The sequence below is a fragment of the Scleropages formosus genome, chromosome 19 (assembly GCF_900964775.1).
Source record: "Scleropages formosus chromosome 19, fSclFor1.1, whole genome shotgun sequence".
Lineage (NCBI taxonomy): Eukaryota > Metazoa > Chordata > Actinopteri > Osteoglossiformes > Osteoglossidae > Scleropages > Scleropages formosus.
In genome coordinates, this window is record NC_041824.1 from 18,871,178 (window position 1) to 18,889,038 (window position 17,861).

General features: G+C 41.2%; 1 protein-coding gene across 2 annotated transcripts in view; it reads left to right on the top strand.

Moving 5' to 3' along the window:
* grm4 (glutamate receptor, metabotropic 4) overlaps positions 1-17,861 on the top strand; it is a 244,553-nt gene that overhangs the window by 120,056 nt on the left and 106,636 nt on the right. For both annotated transcript variants that reach the window (XM_018760620.2, XM_018760621.2), the window contains exon 3: positions 7,558-7,774. In XM_018760620.2, the coding sequence (XP_018616136.1) occupies positions 7,558-7,774 (217 nt within the window). The remainder of the gene's footprint in view (positions 1-7,557; positions 7,775-17,861) is intronic.

A 17,861-nucleotide genomic window follows, 5' to 3' on the forward strand; every position in this document is an offset into this window, starting at 1 on the left:
TTTACTCATACAGCAAAGTTGAGCTTGTTTGTTTGTTTGTTTCTTTGTTTTTCCCCATACCATGTTTAAGCTGTAAAACCAAAACACTCAAAAGCAACTGAAGTTGAAGGAAGCTGGGAAATTCTGAAAGTAGTAACAGTTGACTATTGGCCTGAAGCTGAGCACAGTTGTGCAGTGCAGCTTGAATGAATTCACCACCATTAATACAGACCCGCTTTGCTTATATGCATATATCGATTTTTTTGGAGCAAGGTGTCCTAATGTCAGCTGTTGATGAAGTCAGCCGCTGTCTTCGCTTTGACCCTTTAACCTTATCAATATTGATTTGCTCATCCATTGTGAACCTGTTCCTGCCAGCGCTTGCAGACATGAAATCAGACACAGACCTGTTACTTCCACTAGAAGAAGAAGGAAAAAACATTGGTGGAAACACCCAGCAGGCAATCTGAGAGGCTGTAAAAGGCTTCTTTCAGCTTTAATTAGGGACCCTGGAACGAAGCGAGAGAATCTGAGGCAGCACGGTTGTGATAGATGTCATGGACGTTGATGGTCATAGGGCCTGCTGGGATGGATATGTCTGGACAGGCCTCTGAGGAAATGCAATCTGATTGACCATGGCAGGTGGCAGAGAACAGGGATGTAGTGTGAAACTGCAGTCCATTTTTGGAGAGCTTTTCTGTTCTTAATAGCAAAATTAACCTTATAGTACCATAGGAAAACAAAATAAAAAAATTACAGACAATACAAAATGCAAAAAGAATGAGCACAAATGAAAGGCAAGTGATCGCATAATCAGTAGTAAAAAAGAATAAGTCACAAGCAGTAGTTAATAGTTAAAGCAAAGGTATGTTTTTTGAAAAGCGCAGATCCAGGGATGTCGATTTTAATATGCTGTAAGAGGTTCCCTCACGCAAACGCCCCATCTTTCTATTTTCTCCAGCAAATGGAGCTGAACAGTTGACTTCAAAGGCTGCCTGGTGTATGAATTAAAAAGAAAAAAATACAGAAGATCACAGAAGAACAGGCTGTATTGGGAGCCTCTATATCTCCTGCCTTTGACTGCACTACAGCTGTCCAAACCCACTTCCCTAACCCTAATGGGTAATGACTCACTCCGGGGACTCCTTTGCTGACCGCCACCCAGCCAAGAGCAGCCAGGAAGCACACAGGCACATGTTACTGAAATGCTAATTTTATGTCAGCGTTCCTCTGTGTGTGTGTCTACAGAAGGGAGGCATAAAAACCCTGAGTACAGTTCCAAAAATGTTCTTCTTCAAAACAGGGAGGGCATAATTCATATTCATTGCTCCAACAACAGGTGTTCCCATACTGGACCTCAGTTTCTCAAGAACTTTCCATAACTACTGACAGGCAGCAGGCGCATTAGCAATAAAGGACCTGGACTTGTCTCCGGAGAAGGTTTCAGGTTCAAGTTCCTGGAGATGTCCTGTAGCTGTGCACTGAATTGTCGAAGGTGTTTAAATAGTTCAATCACTTTCATTGAAACTTTCTTTAGTTTGCGTCATGGTTCTGTGCAGTTTGACTGTAAAATTAAGGCAAATGAGTGTGCTTAACTAACGATATATTAGATAAAATTGTACTTGGCATTTTCTTTCATTCATTGTAAGGTCCTTATGATCTTCAGGTGGTGGATCTTGTTTTTCCCATAACCCACAGGTAGCTGTGGCCATAAATAAGTGTGTGCTTGGGCTTGTGTGCATGCACAGATTTTATGCCCCCTCTGTAGCCAGAAGGCAAAAGGGCATTGATCGCTTGCTAAAGGTGATATCAGTGCCCTTTTTGTAAGTCATATGGTTCCATTTGTTTTGATTTGCACCCCACGCTGAGAACTCCTGCAGTGGGCCTGTTTTACTGCAGTGTTTGACAAGAGCTGCGTGCAGATGTAGCACGTTGTGCAGTTTCTTGCATGCATGCACTCAGACGTGTCTTTCTCATGCCTTTCACATTAACTTTTTTAAATATTACACACACAAGAGGCATAATATCATTTAAATATAGCTCAAGAGATGTGAATAATATGTAGAAAAGCCTGCCAATGTTTGAAAAAGGCTTAAGAAAAATCTGCAGGAAAGGAAAGAGCACATATGGAATCTCATAATACTGTCATGTAAAAACCAATCTGGTTCAAAAGCTTAATTATGTATTTTGACTGAACAGTAGCTCTCTGTAAAGATGAAAAATTAGGAATGCTAGAGCTAAAATTAGACTGGAAAACAAGGATTAGAGGATGTAATTGGTTGGCTTTGACCTCAGAAAATGCCCATAAATTGCCTAGATATCATGACGACTTTGTCTTAAACTCTAGGCATTATTTTAAAGTAACACAGTGTACAATAAATACTGAAATATTAATGTGTCTTTTTCATCCAGTCACTGTGTTTAAGTGTTTCATTGTTTAGGATTTGATTGTGATTTTGCAATGATGGTTTGGGCATGCTCCTAGGCTGCTGAGGGTCAGCACTTGTCTTGCCATCTGTCAGTGAAACAACCTTTTTCTTTAATTTACCAGTAAAGCAGGGATAAGAATTAGTGTATTAACACAAGACTTTGTGCCATGGCTGCGTTTGGTATAAAGCCCCCACCCCTACTTTTTATTAGCGTAATGTACCTGATGTGTGTGGGTAGATGAATAAGGGGAACAAGGTTAAGCTAGCATGTGTTGGAAGGCATCTAATGTGATCGGAAACCTGGAGCTGGGTCCTGTGAGGAATCCCAGTCCATGATTGGAGGTTAGCTTGGAGAACAGTCGAAAAACTATGAAAAAGCCAACCCTTCTCCGCCACACACAATTGTTTGCTATGATGTAAGAGACCATTAAAAATACCTTCACAGTGAACCATGGAAATCTCAGACACATGTTGAATAGTATAGTGATACCTGTTAGTCAGAACAAGGTTCATGTTTGGATCAAACCGTCAGGTGTCATAAACTCTACTGCTGTGATGGAACAAAATATAACCAGACATGAAGAATACTCTAGTTCGATGGGATCAAGCATGATTGACCAAATATTTTACTGCATACGCTGTATGCAAGCTGTCCCTCACTTTCAAGGGCTTGTGGTATGTCTTTGTAAAATACAATAGCGCAGTAGCATGTGAAACATGGGCTGCGAGCAGCTGCACTCGCTGAGGCTTGGCAGAGAGCACCGGTACGCCCCTTTTCTGTAGCCTTATCGCTCATGCAGTGTTTAGCCAGCTGCAAACAATGTAATTAAGTCCCGAAAATCTCCTGTCCCTTTCAATTTACTTCTATTAAGTTGTATTTGTTCTCACACTTGAACATATTATTCAAAATTATAACTAAATTATGATAACTAAATTATTCAAGATTATAGCTACAGTATCCAACACTATATGAACTCATTAGCTGCAGCGGGTAGCATGGTGGTTAAGGACATGAGAAAGTAACCTGAAGGTAGATGGTTGAAACCCCACTCTCTGCTACTGCTGTTCCACTCTGGGTCAAGGTACTTACCCAGAATCAATACTGCAAAAGTGCTGCTCTGTGAAAATGCATCAAAAGCAGAAATTTGCCTTTGAAAAGTAACTAAGCATCTTATTTTGATTTGTTATTTTTAACTGATGATTGACAAATGAGCAAACAATGTGTAGAATAATGTCCTTTGGAGCTGATAAGCAGATTTGCTCACAAAAAATCCTTCCCATGCAAGGTTTTCCTATTCTATATTAGTGAAGGTTTTTTTTTTTAAAGGTTTTAAGACAATGAATTTAGCTGTACTAGAAGCTTGGTATAGAAAATTTTAATAATAAAATTATTCATTTTAAATCCTTGAAAATACACAGCTATGTTCTTTCACATGGTTCAAAATAGAGAAGAATAACCACACAACATGCAAAATGCAAGAATATATATGTAAGAGACTTTGTGTGCATAATTTTTAAATTCTTGAAACATAAACATGCCTCCTCTAAAGTACTATAATGCTCATTGCTTTTGGCAAAATCACAGTAATTCTCCTTTGCTTTGATATAAAACAGCAATGGACTTGCATACAGTTGCCTCACAAATACGATGGATAATAGTATGATAACATTCTTTGACATTTAAGATCATAAAGTGCAGTTGTGACTTGGTATCTGCATCAACTGCTCTGATATATTTATTCTTGACTAAAATTTGTTGCCATTATGTCTTAGGACTTGCTTTCTGTTGCATTTGTACCCTGGCTTGGCTTATGATTCCTGGGGAAAAAAAAACAAAAAAAAAAGTCAGCATAAAGATCCTCCTTTACTATTTTATATCTCAGCATGAAGCAATCTCTAGGCACCTAGAAAATCTCTACGGTTAAGTGTGACATGCATGACAGAAGCCATTGCAGGGGATTCCGTATGCATCAACTATCCACAATAAATCTCTAAAACCTTGCGTAAGCAAGATCATAAAATGAATTTAAAAACTCTAGATTTACAGAAAGAAATGGACAATGAATTTCCTACTGTCAGCTGTGATGAATCATGTTAAATCACACTGTTAATGTGGATTTGGGAAATCTGCATTTTATTCTGCTTCGGGGTACCATTACAGTATAAACTGGCATGGACTCGTGCAATGCATGCATTTTTTTGTTTTTTAACTATATAGTAACTTGTGTGGTGAAGAAAGTTGTAAAAACATCACTGATCAACCAACTAGATTAATGATTATTGCAACATTATAAGGGTCAACCATGTTAATTTATTAATATGCACATAAAGGAAACACATTATTAATACTGTCATGTAGGATACCTGGTAATGTAATGGTTAAAGCTGCTGCCTTTGGACCCGAAGGTCACAGGGCTGAGTCTCAGCTCTGACTGTAATAACCTTGAACAAGGTACTTACCCTAAATTACTAGAGTCAAAATTACCCAGTTGTATAAATAGGTTAATAATTATAAGTACCTTAACATTGCTCTTCCTGAATTGGGGCCTTGGCATGGCAGAAGGGCTTGCGTGATCTAGGGATCTCCAGAGCTATGTTATCAGGAGCAGTATGCTCCTGGTAGGGTCTCCCAAGGCGAACAGGTCTGGAGTGAAGATCCAGACTAACACAATCCAAAAACCTCCATGAAAAAAGTAAGCATGAGAATGTTTACCCTACCCAGAATAGGGTCATTGGGACCTACCCCTGGAGCCAGGCCTTGGGAGTAGTGTTCCTAGGTGAGTGCCTGATGGCCGGGCAGCCCACGTAACCCAGCCGGGCTCAGCCCGAAAAGGGAACGCGGGAATGCCAAGTGGGCCCACCACCCGCAAGGTCCAACATGGGGGTTGAGTGCGATATGTATCAGGCGGCAGGAGTGGCCGGGGTGGCGCATGGCGCCGTGGTCCCTCGCGACAGAAAGTGGCTCACCGTAACCCTTGTAGGACAAGCAGGAAAGAAAATGAATGGATGGATCTTAATAATGTAAGTTGCTTTGGAGAACAGTGTCAGCTAATTATGTAAATGTTTTCTTCTTCTTATAATAATAATAATAATAATAATAATAATAATACTAAAGCCTTAATTACAAGATTTCAGTTCCTACTTGATTGAGTATAATGACCAAAATGTCAGAAAACTATATAATATCATATTGTACTTATTGTATATTGTACCTATACCAATGAAAACCAAAAAAGTGCCATGAAAGAAAAGCGTTTCGGCTTCTGGTTACTTATTCTATCTCTTAGGGGCAGTTTGATTGACAGCATCAGTTTGCCTTGATGCTGAGGTCCCAGATGGTGTATTTCCTGGGGCAACTCCAAACAGAGCAGTACAGCACTGCCGATGTGTGCTGCCTGGAGAAGGCCCTTTATTCAGAACTTTAAGCTTAATTCCCCAGATCGTTTACCCCACCTCAGAAACACTAAGCTCATTAATTCACTCTTCATTAAGACTAACCAGGCTTTCCCTGACAGAAAGATTTACAATTCTTCTCCCTTTTATTCCTCAGTGGAACTACAGTACAGTATATGTTATGCATTCGTTGTCTGTTAAATATGCTAAATATATGCATAAAAGAGAATAGTTTTTTTTTAACGAAATACTGTATGAAATTACATACTTGAATGAAGATGCTAAGGCAACATAATACACAATATTTAATCCTTTGGGATTTTTGTGCCTATAAAACCACTTCTAGAACCAGTAACAATAATGCGAGTATTTAGAATTTCTTCACGGCTCTTTTACTGTTGCAGAGATAAGATGAAAAATCCATTAATCATAAATGTCTTTAGCTTGCCCAAACATATTATATATACAATGTTTTAATTTTGTCTGGTGTATGTGTTCATACGTTTTTTTTACTTCACGAAAATTACGTTATAGAGGGGGCACAGTGGTGCGGTGGGCTTGGCCGGGTGCCACTCTCTGGTGGGCCTGGGGTTCAAGTCCTGCTTGGGGTGCCTTACGAGAGACTGGCGTCCCATCCTGGGTGTGTCCCCTCCCTCTCCAGCCTTGCGCCCTGTGTTGCCGGGTTAGGCTCCGGCTTGCCGCGACCCCACTCGGGGCAAGCGGTTTTGGCAGGGGCATCCAGGAAGCGTAGGGCGTGAGTTAGGGTACACCCTGGATGAGATACCAACGCGTTACAGGGCAATTACAAACACACTCTCATTCACTCACATAGACACACGCTTTGAACATTTCCTTTGCACTGTACAAGAAAACTTGAAGATCTGGAAACCTACAGAAACATGAGGAGAGCATACCAGCTCCACACAGACAGTGGCAGATTCAAAGCCGCAGACCAGAAGCTGAAAGGTAAAAGTGCTACTCAGTGTGCCGGCGTATGACTACAACTAAGATATAGTTGGTTGCATATAGATACAGCACAAACAGCTACCAGGTCTGGTTACATATGGTCTTCTGTTGTTGATGTAGTAAGACAAGCATGCGCCATGTGGTCTTGTAAGCAAGTCTGCCCACAGGATGGCTAGCCACAGTGGTAAGGTGTTTAATGGTGGTGATTTTCCATTGCTGGCTGTCATCCCTTGATGCATTAACTGTGCTCTGTATCACAGAGAACAACACCGCAGTCTGTAAAATCAGCAACCTGGCAAACTTTGTGCTCTGGCAAAAGCTGTACATCTTACCTATTCACTCAAAGACTATTATTTGACTTACCCTTGTACTCCACTGAATGTGATTATTCTAATGTATCATGCAATCCCACATAATTTATCTCACCATTATGGGTTGGGTCATTAAACAAGGCATATTACAATGATGCATTGACATAGTTTATTTTCCTTTATTTCCCCAAAGCCTCCTGTAGAGTCCTATACCCATAGATCGCAGGTGCCTATTTGAGGACACCCCTGCAGTGTAGTGTTCATCACTCAGTGTGGCGGCTGTCAATCTTTCATTCTTCACTCAGTGGAGAGAAGTCTGGTTCCCCAGCAGGGGTGGTACCATTAGATGGGCTTGTCATCTTCAGTGGATGAAGTGTGCCCATTCCTGCTGGTGGGGGAAAGAGACAGAGTGCCACATGCAATTCACAATTCTGACTATGTCCTTCTTTTTTTTTTTCTTGGTCCCAAACCCATTGCAGATCCCACAGGTGAGCTATGCGTCCACAGCACCGGAGCTGAGCGACAACACCCGCTATGACTTTTTTTCTCGTGTGGTACCACCTGACACCTACCAGGCGCAAGCCATGGTAGACATTGTGAAAGCCATGCGCTGGAATTACGTCTCCACGGTAGCTTCCGAGGGCAACTACGGAGAGAGCGGTGTGGATGCCTTCATCCAGAAGTCCCGTGAGGATGGTGAGTCGCTTTGTTTGCTTGAAGCTCCCTTCTCTAAAATGTTATGAAATGTCTGTGGCAGCCTACCGTCCCGGGATAAAAACAATGAAGGCATGTAGTACAGACAGTGGATGTTCTCTTACACTGGCCCTGTATTTTTTATTTTCTATTTGTTTAAGAGATCAGGGAAGTGCATTGTGGAGTTTACAACAAGCTCTGTAAACCACAGCTTCCAGCTAAGGTTCTGTAGGTCCACTATCGGTCAAAGGCTTGTTCAAACTGAACTCTCAATTTATTACCAATGACTGCGCTACAACTGAATGAATTTTGATTTATTTACGTTCATGCAGTATTTAACAAGTTTTTGGTGAAGGAGTCTAGATTTTTATGTTTTACAGTAGTTTCAAGTGCTTTCCTATACCAAAAGTGCAGTATGTAGATTATTTTTCTACTTTATTCATTGTGGTATCCACTAATATTTATTATATTTCGCCATTTGTGACCATTAAATTAACGAGGCAGTGTTGACCTTAATTGTGGTCAATTTAATGTAAGATTCATTAATGATTACTCCATTTCTGACCAATGAGCAATGAAGCATCAAAGTAATTGATTCAATTGAAAACTAATTTGTACTGCTTCCTTTGTGGCTGCAAATGTGCTTGTTTGTAATAGATGGGACCTCTACTGTATGTCAGTGTTTCATAACAGCCCAACCAATTCATTCTGGGGTTGGCTGAAATATAAAGCAGAATACACAAAAGGTCCAGGACTATGAAGACAAATTTATTTGACTGAGATGATGTCCATCAAAATATAGGTTGTATCTCTGTCCTGTATCCCTCTTCAGCGTTTCAAAGAAGAACTTTTGGAGGCAAAGATGGCCAGTTTGTACATCCAGGTCACATGTTTTTTAATCATATATCATAGCAGTTCTATCACAGCAGATTTCCTCTGATGTCTGCTTTTTTTCCTTTTAGCCAAAAGGGTAGGTGGTCAACCCAAAAGTGGACAGAAACATTCTGGAATGGATTGCACATTGTCACATTTTCTGTTGTCCTTTTTTTTTGTTTCCTCTTCCAGGTTATTTATTTCTGATATACCCTGATGGTGAGCTATTTGCAGTTCCCAGTCAAAGTGCCAGTCCCTGTCATACACACATATACAGTATGCAATGTATCGGGGGTAAACTCTCGCTTGCTGTTTCATTGATGTTTTACACTTTTTGGCTCGCACACCACCACACAGGAGAGATCCTCCCGTAAGTGCACCAGCTTCCTTTTGCTGCAGGCACTGGCCAAGTTTTTGTACGCTTTACAAGTCCCTCGGAGCCCCTGAACCAGCTGTTCCTCGGCTGGACTGGTTTACATTCATGATTAAAATACAGAAATTTCCTACAACCACTTTGCTGATGTGTGTTTTGCAGATGTGGTAGGCGGACTTGTGCCTGTTGCTTTGTATTTACATTTAAATTTATTCATTTAGCAGATACTTTTCTCCAAAGTGATGTATATCTCAGTAAACAAATATGCATTTTAATAAGAAAGAGCTATAGATGTTTTGTGATTCTAGAAGGACCGCCAGTTTGTCCAATACCACCATTTTTGCTGGTGCACATTACACGAGTGGCATACAGGATACATAATGTGCATGTTTACTGAACACATAGGAGTTCAGAGGAGGAATGTGTTCAAAAGGGATTTGTTCTCAGTTGAGATGGATTCAGCAGCTCCGAGTGAGAAAGGAAGCTCATTCCTCCACAGTGGAGCCAAAACCTAGAACCTTCAAGGCTTTTAATTTTGGACCGCTTGTGCATGGGAACCAGTTTTAAGGAGGTTTGAGTGAAGGCAGTGATACCAGAAGTAGCACGGGCTTTCTGACTTAATTTAACTGTACTCCCACAACTCAGTGTGATTATGTCCCCGAAGATCCTGGTCATAACTATTCACCTGCCTACCTTTAGCTAAAGGGGCCAAATTTATACTGGGAATGAGCCATACATTTATAACATTTTCTTTTTAATAGGCCACTCCGCCCTGCTTCACGCCGGTATTTTGCTGTTGGATTGGTGTATGGCTCAAGGTATTACTAGCTGAAGGAAATGCTGTGAGCCCAGTGAAAATGAACAGGAGTTAACCTCTTAGGTGAAAGCATCACAAGCAGGGATTTGTGCTGCATGCGACATGGGTGGTTCTGTGTTCTGCTGAACCACTAGGTCCACTCAGGATTTTTTTGTTGCATTTTTAGTAAGAGTCTGTGTTTTATGTGCTAGCAAAGACCTCGGAGCTAAACAAATAATAGGGAGGATGCAAAAGGGGGAATAGGGGTCACGTCATGGAGACCAGGATGCTTCTACAACACTATGCAGAATATGGTTAGAAAAAAAGAACTGCTGACATCGTTTAATTGCACTTTCCACTATGATCGAGAAAAGTAACAGTGTGGGGACCCTAACAATTCTTCAGTTCAAACGGGAGGATCCTTACAGCCTGTTGCAGTGTTTGTGTCTGCAAATGGCCACTTGCCAGTCTTTCGTTCCTCACAGAGACGCCCACCAGCATAATTGTTGTCCGACACGGCAATACAAACCGCCAGACTGCGAGGGGAAAAAAAATATTTTGCCTTTTCTGAATTGCAATTAGGAGCAACACATTTCTGTGAAATAGAAACATATTTCCCGTTTGCTGCATGTAAAGCTGCCCTCTTATAGCCGCCTGTGACAAAAAATATTGTGAGACATGATTGATTGGGTTCATTGTTGTATGCTGGCAAAACCCTAAAGACTATTTATCTCTGTCATGCTTGCCTCAAACCTGGTTTAGATTGACGAGTTGAAATCATCTTGGCAGCATCAGCTAAGAATCAAGTGGATATTTGTCAGCCCTGTGGGGAAAGAAATGACTAACCGAAGGGAGAAAATGTCTTTTTGAATATATATTTAGTGGCAGTGAATTTATTTCTTTAAAAGGTTGCGCAACCGCATTAATATCCATATTGGGCTGCGACACCAGCAGACTAATTTCTCTGCAGTGCCTATGAATCGGAATTGCTCCCTCAGAGTTGTTGACCAAGAACAGGACATGATTATCATTGGGGTGCCAATGAAAGTTTTTAAAAAATGTTCAAAGTCTCACCTGTGCATGTTATTCTCTTTGGTATAAAGTAGATATAAACTGAATTTCAACATATTACGGAAATTTTTAATTGTGGCTCAAGTAGATCATTTGTATCCACTAAGGATACAAGTATCCACTGTCATGAAAAATGCTAGTTTACCCTGTAAATCCACAGTCATAAACAAATTCTGTGGCAATGATGTCTTTCTACATGCGTATGCTGGAATAAAAATTAGCTAAGCCTGAGGGGAAAAAAAAAAAATCCAAACTAATTGCATCAGTACAGTTTCTGCTCTGCCCCAAAAGCATGTTGTTAGTAGAAGAGTTGCAAAAAAAAAAAAAAAATAATATTAAATGAACTTTCATGGTGCAAATAAATAAATGTCAGTACTGAGATCAGAAAAAAGGTTTTTTTGTTTGGTGACGAATAGGCTATAGAATTTTTTTTTTTGGTGAAGAATAGGCTATAGAGTAGTATTGATGGTAGAAGGCAGTTACATGAGATGTGTAGATGAGTTAAATGAGATAGAGATGAGATTTTTTTTTTTGTAAGGAACGTTTATTTCATCAAAGAGAACAATTCCAGGGGTTGAAACCACAGAAATGAGCAAGCAATTTTCTCCATATCTTTCATTGGCACCCTTGTGCCCACATTCAGATTACCAGTGCTCCTCACTTAACATACAACCTCTGACTTTGAGGCTACATTTCACTCTAAGGAAATGGTAGCCATGTGGAGTTCTGCCAAAAGGTGAAGGTTGGGATGATTTGAGACAAAGTAAGGCTTAGGCCGTGCAATTTATTCAAAACTTGGAGCTATTCGAAGAGCTGAGATCAGTACCTTTTGCTCTCCCATGTTATGTCATCCAATGCTCTCCTTCCTCTGAATGTATAACCCCCAGCAGCTTATTTTCATGACTTCCATTACTGTTTTTTTTAGATATCTGAGTCTGAGAGTTTGTGAAAGAAGCAGTGAGAGCTACTCCTTTTCACAGGAATGGCACAACAGAAGTTCATAGACCTTCACCTTGCCCACTGAGCTTAGACGCTGCCATCTGGCTGGAGTTTCAGTCGCACAACAAGGAGCTCCTGAATTCCGCCAGGCATGTGAGAGGTGGTCTAAGAGGAGTGCAGCACTGGTGAATAAGGTGTGTGCAGCCCCTAAACCTCAAGTGCCCTGCCAGGTTGCCTTCTCCACAGCAACCGGTGCAGAGGACGTGTCCAGCCTGTAGATCAAGAGGGTTTGGCTATCAGGCTTTGGATCAGTAGGTGCTGCAGATGGCTGGCTGCCAGATGATGGCTGGGGGTTAGTGGAGAAGGGTAGTTAGGGAACAGTACTGCTTGCAGCAGGAAAATGTCAATCAGTTGGCGCCAGGCTGAGGCACCGGACGCAGAAACACCGACCAGGTGCCAGTGATAAACAGAACTTTCACAGAAAGCCCTGGTGAGCTGGAGAGAGGCTGAGAAGGAGAGCGAAAGAGAAAGAGAAGGAGGTGCTACGGTGCTACAGGCGGCAACCTGCTGTGTTTGTGCCGTTAAGCCTGGGAGGTGTTTTCTTATTTATTTCCTGGTGATAACCATATAAGTGCTATTTTCTGATCCATTCATATCCTTCGTCTGCTTCTGGAGAAGAAAAAAAGCAAACACTCCTGTTTTTAATTGTTTATTGCCTCTGATGTGGAAATACCGGAGGGTTTAAAGCCAGATAGACCGGACCAGAAGAGTTTGCTGCTAGTTTCTGAAGAGTGCTTATGATTAAAAATGGAAAATATGTTGGTAAATAGAAATGATGTCTGTACAAAAGCACGCACACACACACACATCTTTATGTAATGCTTTGTTGTTCTGAACTCTGCTGCTTTTTGAAGTTCTTCCACTTGGCTGCAATCTCTTATGTTCCAGAAATATGTCATGGCACGTGTTTTCTCTGTGTTCTCTAACACTGTATATTCTGCCACTGTGTTGCTCCGTGTTCTGCCACTGCTCTGCAACTCTGGAGTCTCATGTCCATAGTTCCAAAATCTGTGTCCTAACGTTATGCTTGAACTGTGCTTTAACTCGAAGAAAGAGTTACTGCTTGGCACTCTGCTGTAACAATGCTTGTTGGTCTTCCATAACACCTGTTGCTGTAACACTGTGCCCTCTAACACCGCTGCATTTCATGCTCCGATGGTCTGTCTGCTCCCCGGAGCACTCCGAGCAGACGGCTGCCTGTCTGGGCTGTCACGGGATCGAAAGAGATGGAAGACAGGCTGGGGAAGAGAAAGGAATGGAGAGGGGAGTAAAGGAAGCGAGAGGCTGGGCAGGGACCCAGGGAACATGGCCCTCTCGGCAGAGGGACTTACTGGCATGTGCTCACATGGACCTCTGACCTGCATGGTTGCTGCACCTAATTGCAACAGACATATCCCCCCGTCTCCACATCCTAGCACCGCCAGCATCAAGCCAATTTTCCGCCGGTTGGAGGGCCGGGCCTAATGCCCACGCTTCTGGATAGAGGCAGTTGGGATATAAGGTCTTGTCTTCAGGGGTCAGCATCACCCCGACACTGCTGAGGCCCACTCAACACTGTAATGTATTAGCTGATGGCATCGAATGCTAAACTTACTTATCATCGGGAAGCAGTTGGACTCTCAGCTTGGGGCTTACTGTGTTTCGAGCAGATGCATTGTGTCAGTTTGGTTGTCAGCGCATAAAGGTCCATCAGCTCAACAAAATTCCATAAAATTCAACTCGGCAACATTGTAATATCGATAAAGCCGAGACCCGAGGTTAAAACCTCCCCTATACTTCTTCTGTACACAAGGGTTGAAGCAGTTTTATAAGATTAAATGTCCTCCTCCATATAAAAACAGTTTCTTGCACAACCAGTCCTCAATTGTGAGTTTTCATTAGTTTGCTGTAATGTGAGAAGTTTCTGCAGTCCAGAGTCCGTTGAGCGTAATGCATTGGAAATGGGAAGAGAAAGGGCTTCTCACCAAGGTACTACTGATTGTAGGACCTAGAGGTTATTGTTACAGCTCAAAAAAAAAATGTGTTTATGAAAGAAAACATTACCTGGGTTTGTGTGGGCCATCAAGAGGACCGCGCTACTGTCTGACACTGAACTACTTATGTAAACAACACAAGTAAAATCTGATTGCTATTCCTCAATTATCTTAACAAGACACTGATACAAGTTCATTTATTCATTATTCAGCAATTATCCTAGTATTCAGTGTGCAGTACATTGTGTGAAGGCGTATAACTCAGACATGGATAAGTGGCCCTTGTGCACACACAAGTATGGACCCAGTCCTTAGTTATTTACAGAGCAGCTTATTGAGGGCAAGAGAAAAATTACTATAATATCAACAAAGAAAAGTGGACCTTGTTAAAATGAAAATCTCTTAATTTGCATTTGACTGAGTGCAAGAAATATAACTTAGCAACAATAAATTACAGTAAGAAAGAAAATGAAACGCACGCACACGCACACACAAACAAACTCATAATTACAGACTACATAATCAGTTAAATCACCCGGTTTACAACTGGTTTTAGCCCTTGCTTAACTGTCTCTAAATTGTCAAAAGCTTTAGCTAAAAATAACACAAGGCAGCCAGGAAAAAAATGCAACTTGAACTGGCATGAGGTCATTTGATCTAAAACTGTTGTTCATTTCCCACAGCAAACTGGGCATGAAAATTCAGCATCAAACCATCTTTTGGGTCCCTGGTTATATAAATGAGTGAGATTGCATACTAGCCTTTGTTAGTAAATGACCTATTTGGAGTTATTTATATCAATACTACTACTACTACTACTACTACTACTAATAATAATAATAATAATAATAATACTAATTTTATGTTTCATTATGCTGCACAAAAATGACATTTCTTTTTGTTTTTAACAATGTATTCAAATGGATATTTCCATTGATCATTTCAAGTACTATGCTCCTGGGACACAGTTACACGCTGCTCCTTTAGTTTTCAGATGGCAGTGCACGCTGTACATGGTTGGGGATTTATGTTACAGATGTTCAGTACAACCCTTGTCAACTGGTTTTCATCCACCTGTTTGTGCTGCTTTCACCCATTGTTACGTTGCTGGCTATTACTCCCTAGGTACTGAAGGGAACTGGCTGCCAAAGGGAAGGCAGCAGCCCGAGTGGAGTGGAACAGAGTGGAACAGAGGACTCAACGGTGTACGCCTATTGAGGGCGCACATTAATCAGCTAAATGAACGCCGTGCCAATAATAACAGTAATGAGGTTTGGCCAGGCGTGCTCAGTTCTGCCCCACGGTTTGAGTGCAGCCCGCTGCGTGTCGGCCCAGGGGATCCTCCGTGATTACTGCTCATTAAGGTGTGAGGACAAGGGAACAATTGTTTACCTTTTCAAGAATTTGGATTCACGTGCCCTCAGATGTTAATATGGAATGTGGTGAAGTAGGATACATAGCAGGCAAAGTCTCAGTATTATGGATAATGTATAAAATAATCTATGCATTATATTGTCTGGAACTCATGGGTTAAAGATTGTCAGTGTAGGTGGGGTTTTACTTTTGTAACATTTCAATACTAAATCAACACCATTGCAAATCTGATGTGTCAAAGCAAATACAGTAAATAGAATTATTTTAAAAACAATGATGAAATTGTGTGCAGCATATACTGAATATAAAAATCAGATCTTTACTGGATATTTTATAGTTGTGGTATACCCAAGCATTTAGTTCTGAAACATGATAAGACAACATCCAGTTTTGTGCTTGGATGCTGTAAAGCGTTGCATCTTCCCAATATACAGTACGTTGAGGAGTTTACAAAAATATCTCAGATTAATTTCTTTACACAAGATTAAAATGGCAGCGCTTCCACTGGGATTTCAGTTGGGTGAATGCTGACTACAGACGCATTATCATAACCAGAGCAAAGCCCACTGTTCTGGGATACATTGCATTAATCAGGTTAGAAACCACTCAGAGTGCCTTAATGTTCTACCTTAAAAGCTTAACCACCTTTATTCTCTATGTGTTTTTATCATATGGACAATATTTACGAAGCCATTTCTTTTTTATATTCTGGAAACATACATTTAACATGAAAAAATTTTGCTCAAGTATCAAATGTCATATTCTTCCAAACTAAGCTAGAAATCTCCTTAGGGATACAATCTTGGGTTTTTTTCAATGGATGTGTTAATTCCTCAGAACATTCAAATTTGTCAGAGCCAAGGTGCAGCACCATCAACGGCTCTCCAGCAAGAACAGTGAATGCTGCAGTGCTTGTAATTTGAATCAGCTTTGGTCCCCTTTTAGAATCAGAAATGTTTTTTTATTATTATTAATAATAATAATAATAATAATAATAATAATACACACACTGACTGAAACCGCTTGTCCTGAGTGGGGTTGCGGCAAGCCGCTTGGCATCCCGCCCTGGGTGTATCCCCTCCCTCTCCAGCCTTGCACCCTGTGTTGCCGGGTTAGGCTCCAGCTTGCCGCGACCCAGCTTAGGATAAGAGGTTTCAGTCACTGTGTGTGTGTGTGTGTGTGTGTGTGTGTGTGTGTGTGGTACCTGGGTAGGCTGTACACGTAGGTTCTCCTTTTTCTGATTGGTTTGTGGCTCAAACCAAATACTTTAAAGGTCATCTTGACTCAGGACAGTCAGAGCTTCTAATGGATTGATACCTCACGCCATGGCTTCACAGGATCTGCGTGACCCATCATGTTCCATATTGATTGTGATAGTTAATAAACTGGTAAGTTACAAATGCAGAGAAGAGAGGCCTTTAGTCAGAAATTGTGCACCCACCTGATTATTGCCCTTTCCTAGCTGGTAGTCAAATTTTTGAGTATTCCCTGGGTTTATTCTCCAATAAGCTGGCATAGCACCTTAACTATCCTCTCCCCTGGCACATGCTCCATTCACCTAACCGTTTTTTTGTATTTCTCCACCTTTTGGTTGTGGTCATACAGACATAAACATGTAATTTGAGATCTCAGGAGTTAACCCACTGGAATACTCATATTCAAAGTAATTTAAAAATATTTAGCCACATTAGCACAAAATTGTTAGGAGCTTTTGTATAAGTGTAGGCTATGCAGTAAAAATCGTAGTAGTTAAATATATAAAAGAAACAGGGACAACCTGATTTTTATAAGAAGCTGGCGGCTGTAAGGGGAGTTTTGAAACACCTGGTGTCTGTTAAAAGATTGGAATACATATATTTTTTCAACAGAGATTCTTCTTTATCTCTCTTGTTTATGGGGTATACTGGAAAATATTTTTCAAAAATATATTTCGTACACCAGCTGATGTCACTGAGAGTCTGCCAAAATCACAGTTTCAAGACACATTCATTTGACAGCACTTTTCTGGACAAAGAAGCCAAATGCACATTTGCTCTATCTCAAAATAACAAGTCGTGCCGTACACACGACGCGGTACCGCGTGCCCTTTCTGATGGGGAAAAAGAAGGCGCAGGTGGGTGTATAACAACAGCTTCGATCCCAACAAGGAAGCAACATGTTTACACGGCACACATCTTCATCTGCTGTGCGCAAATGTTCCATTTATAACGACCCGAGGGAGAGAAGTCACCTCCTGTTGGTATCACGAAATTGCACAGTGCAAATGACTTGCGTTCTTCTGCGCTCCCCATATGGTGGCTTAACTGCAGCCACTCGGCCCGGTTTGTTATTTATTCATGTCTTTTTATTAATTATCTGAAAGTGACTCAAACTTCTCACTGAATGATTCAGAGATATCCTGTAGCAGTTTGTTTATGTAATTTAATTTTGCGGCTTAATTAGCAGACAGAGGGACGGAGAGATAATCATGCCCTTGATCATCTAAGGCCTCTAGTTCCCTCTCATGACTACATGATCACAGAACTCTCTCCTCTTCACTGCCAATGAGGACCTGAGATGCACTGGCATGTGGCTCTTGGATGGTGGTGTATCGGACTGGCTGAGTCCCATTCCAAAGTTGCGCAGGTCAAA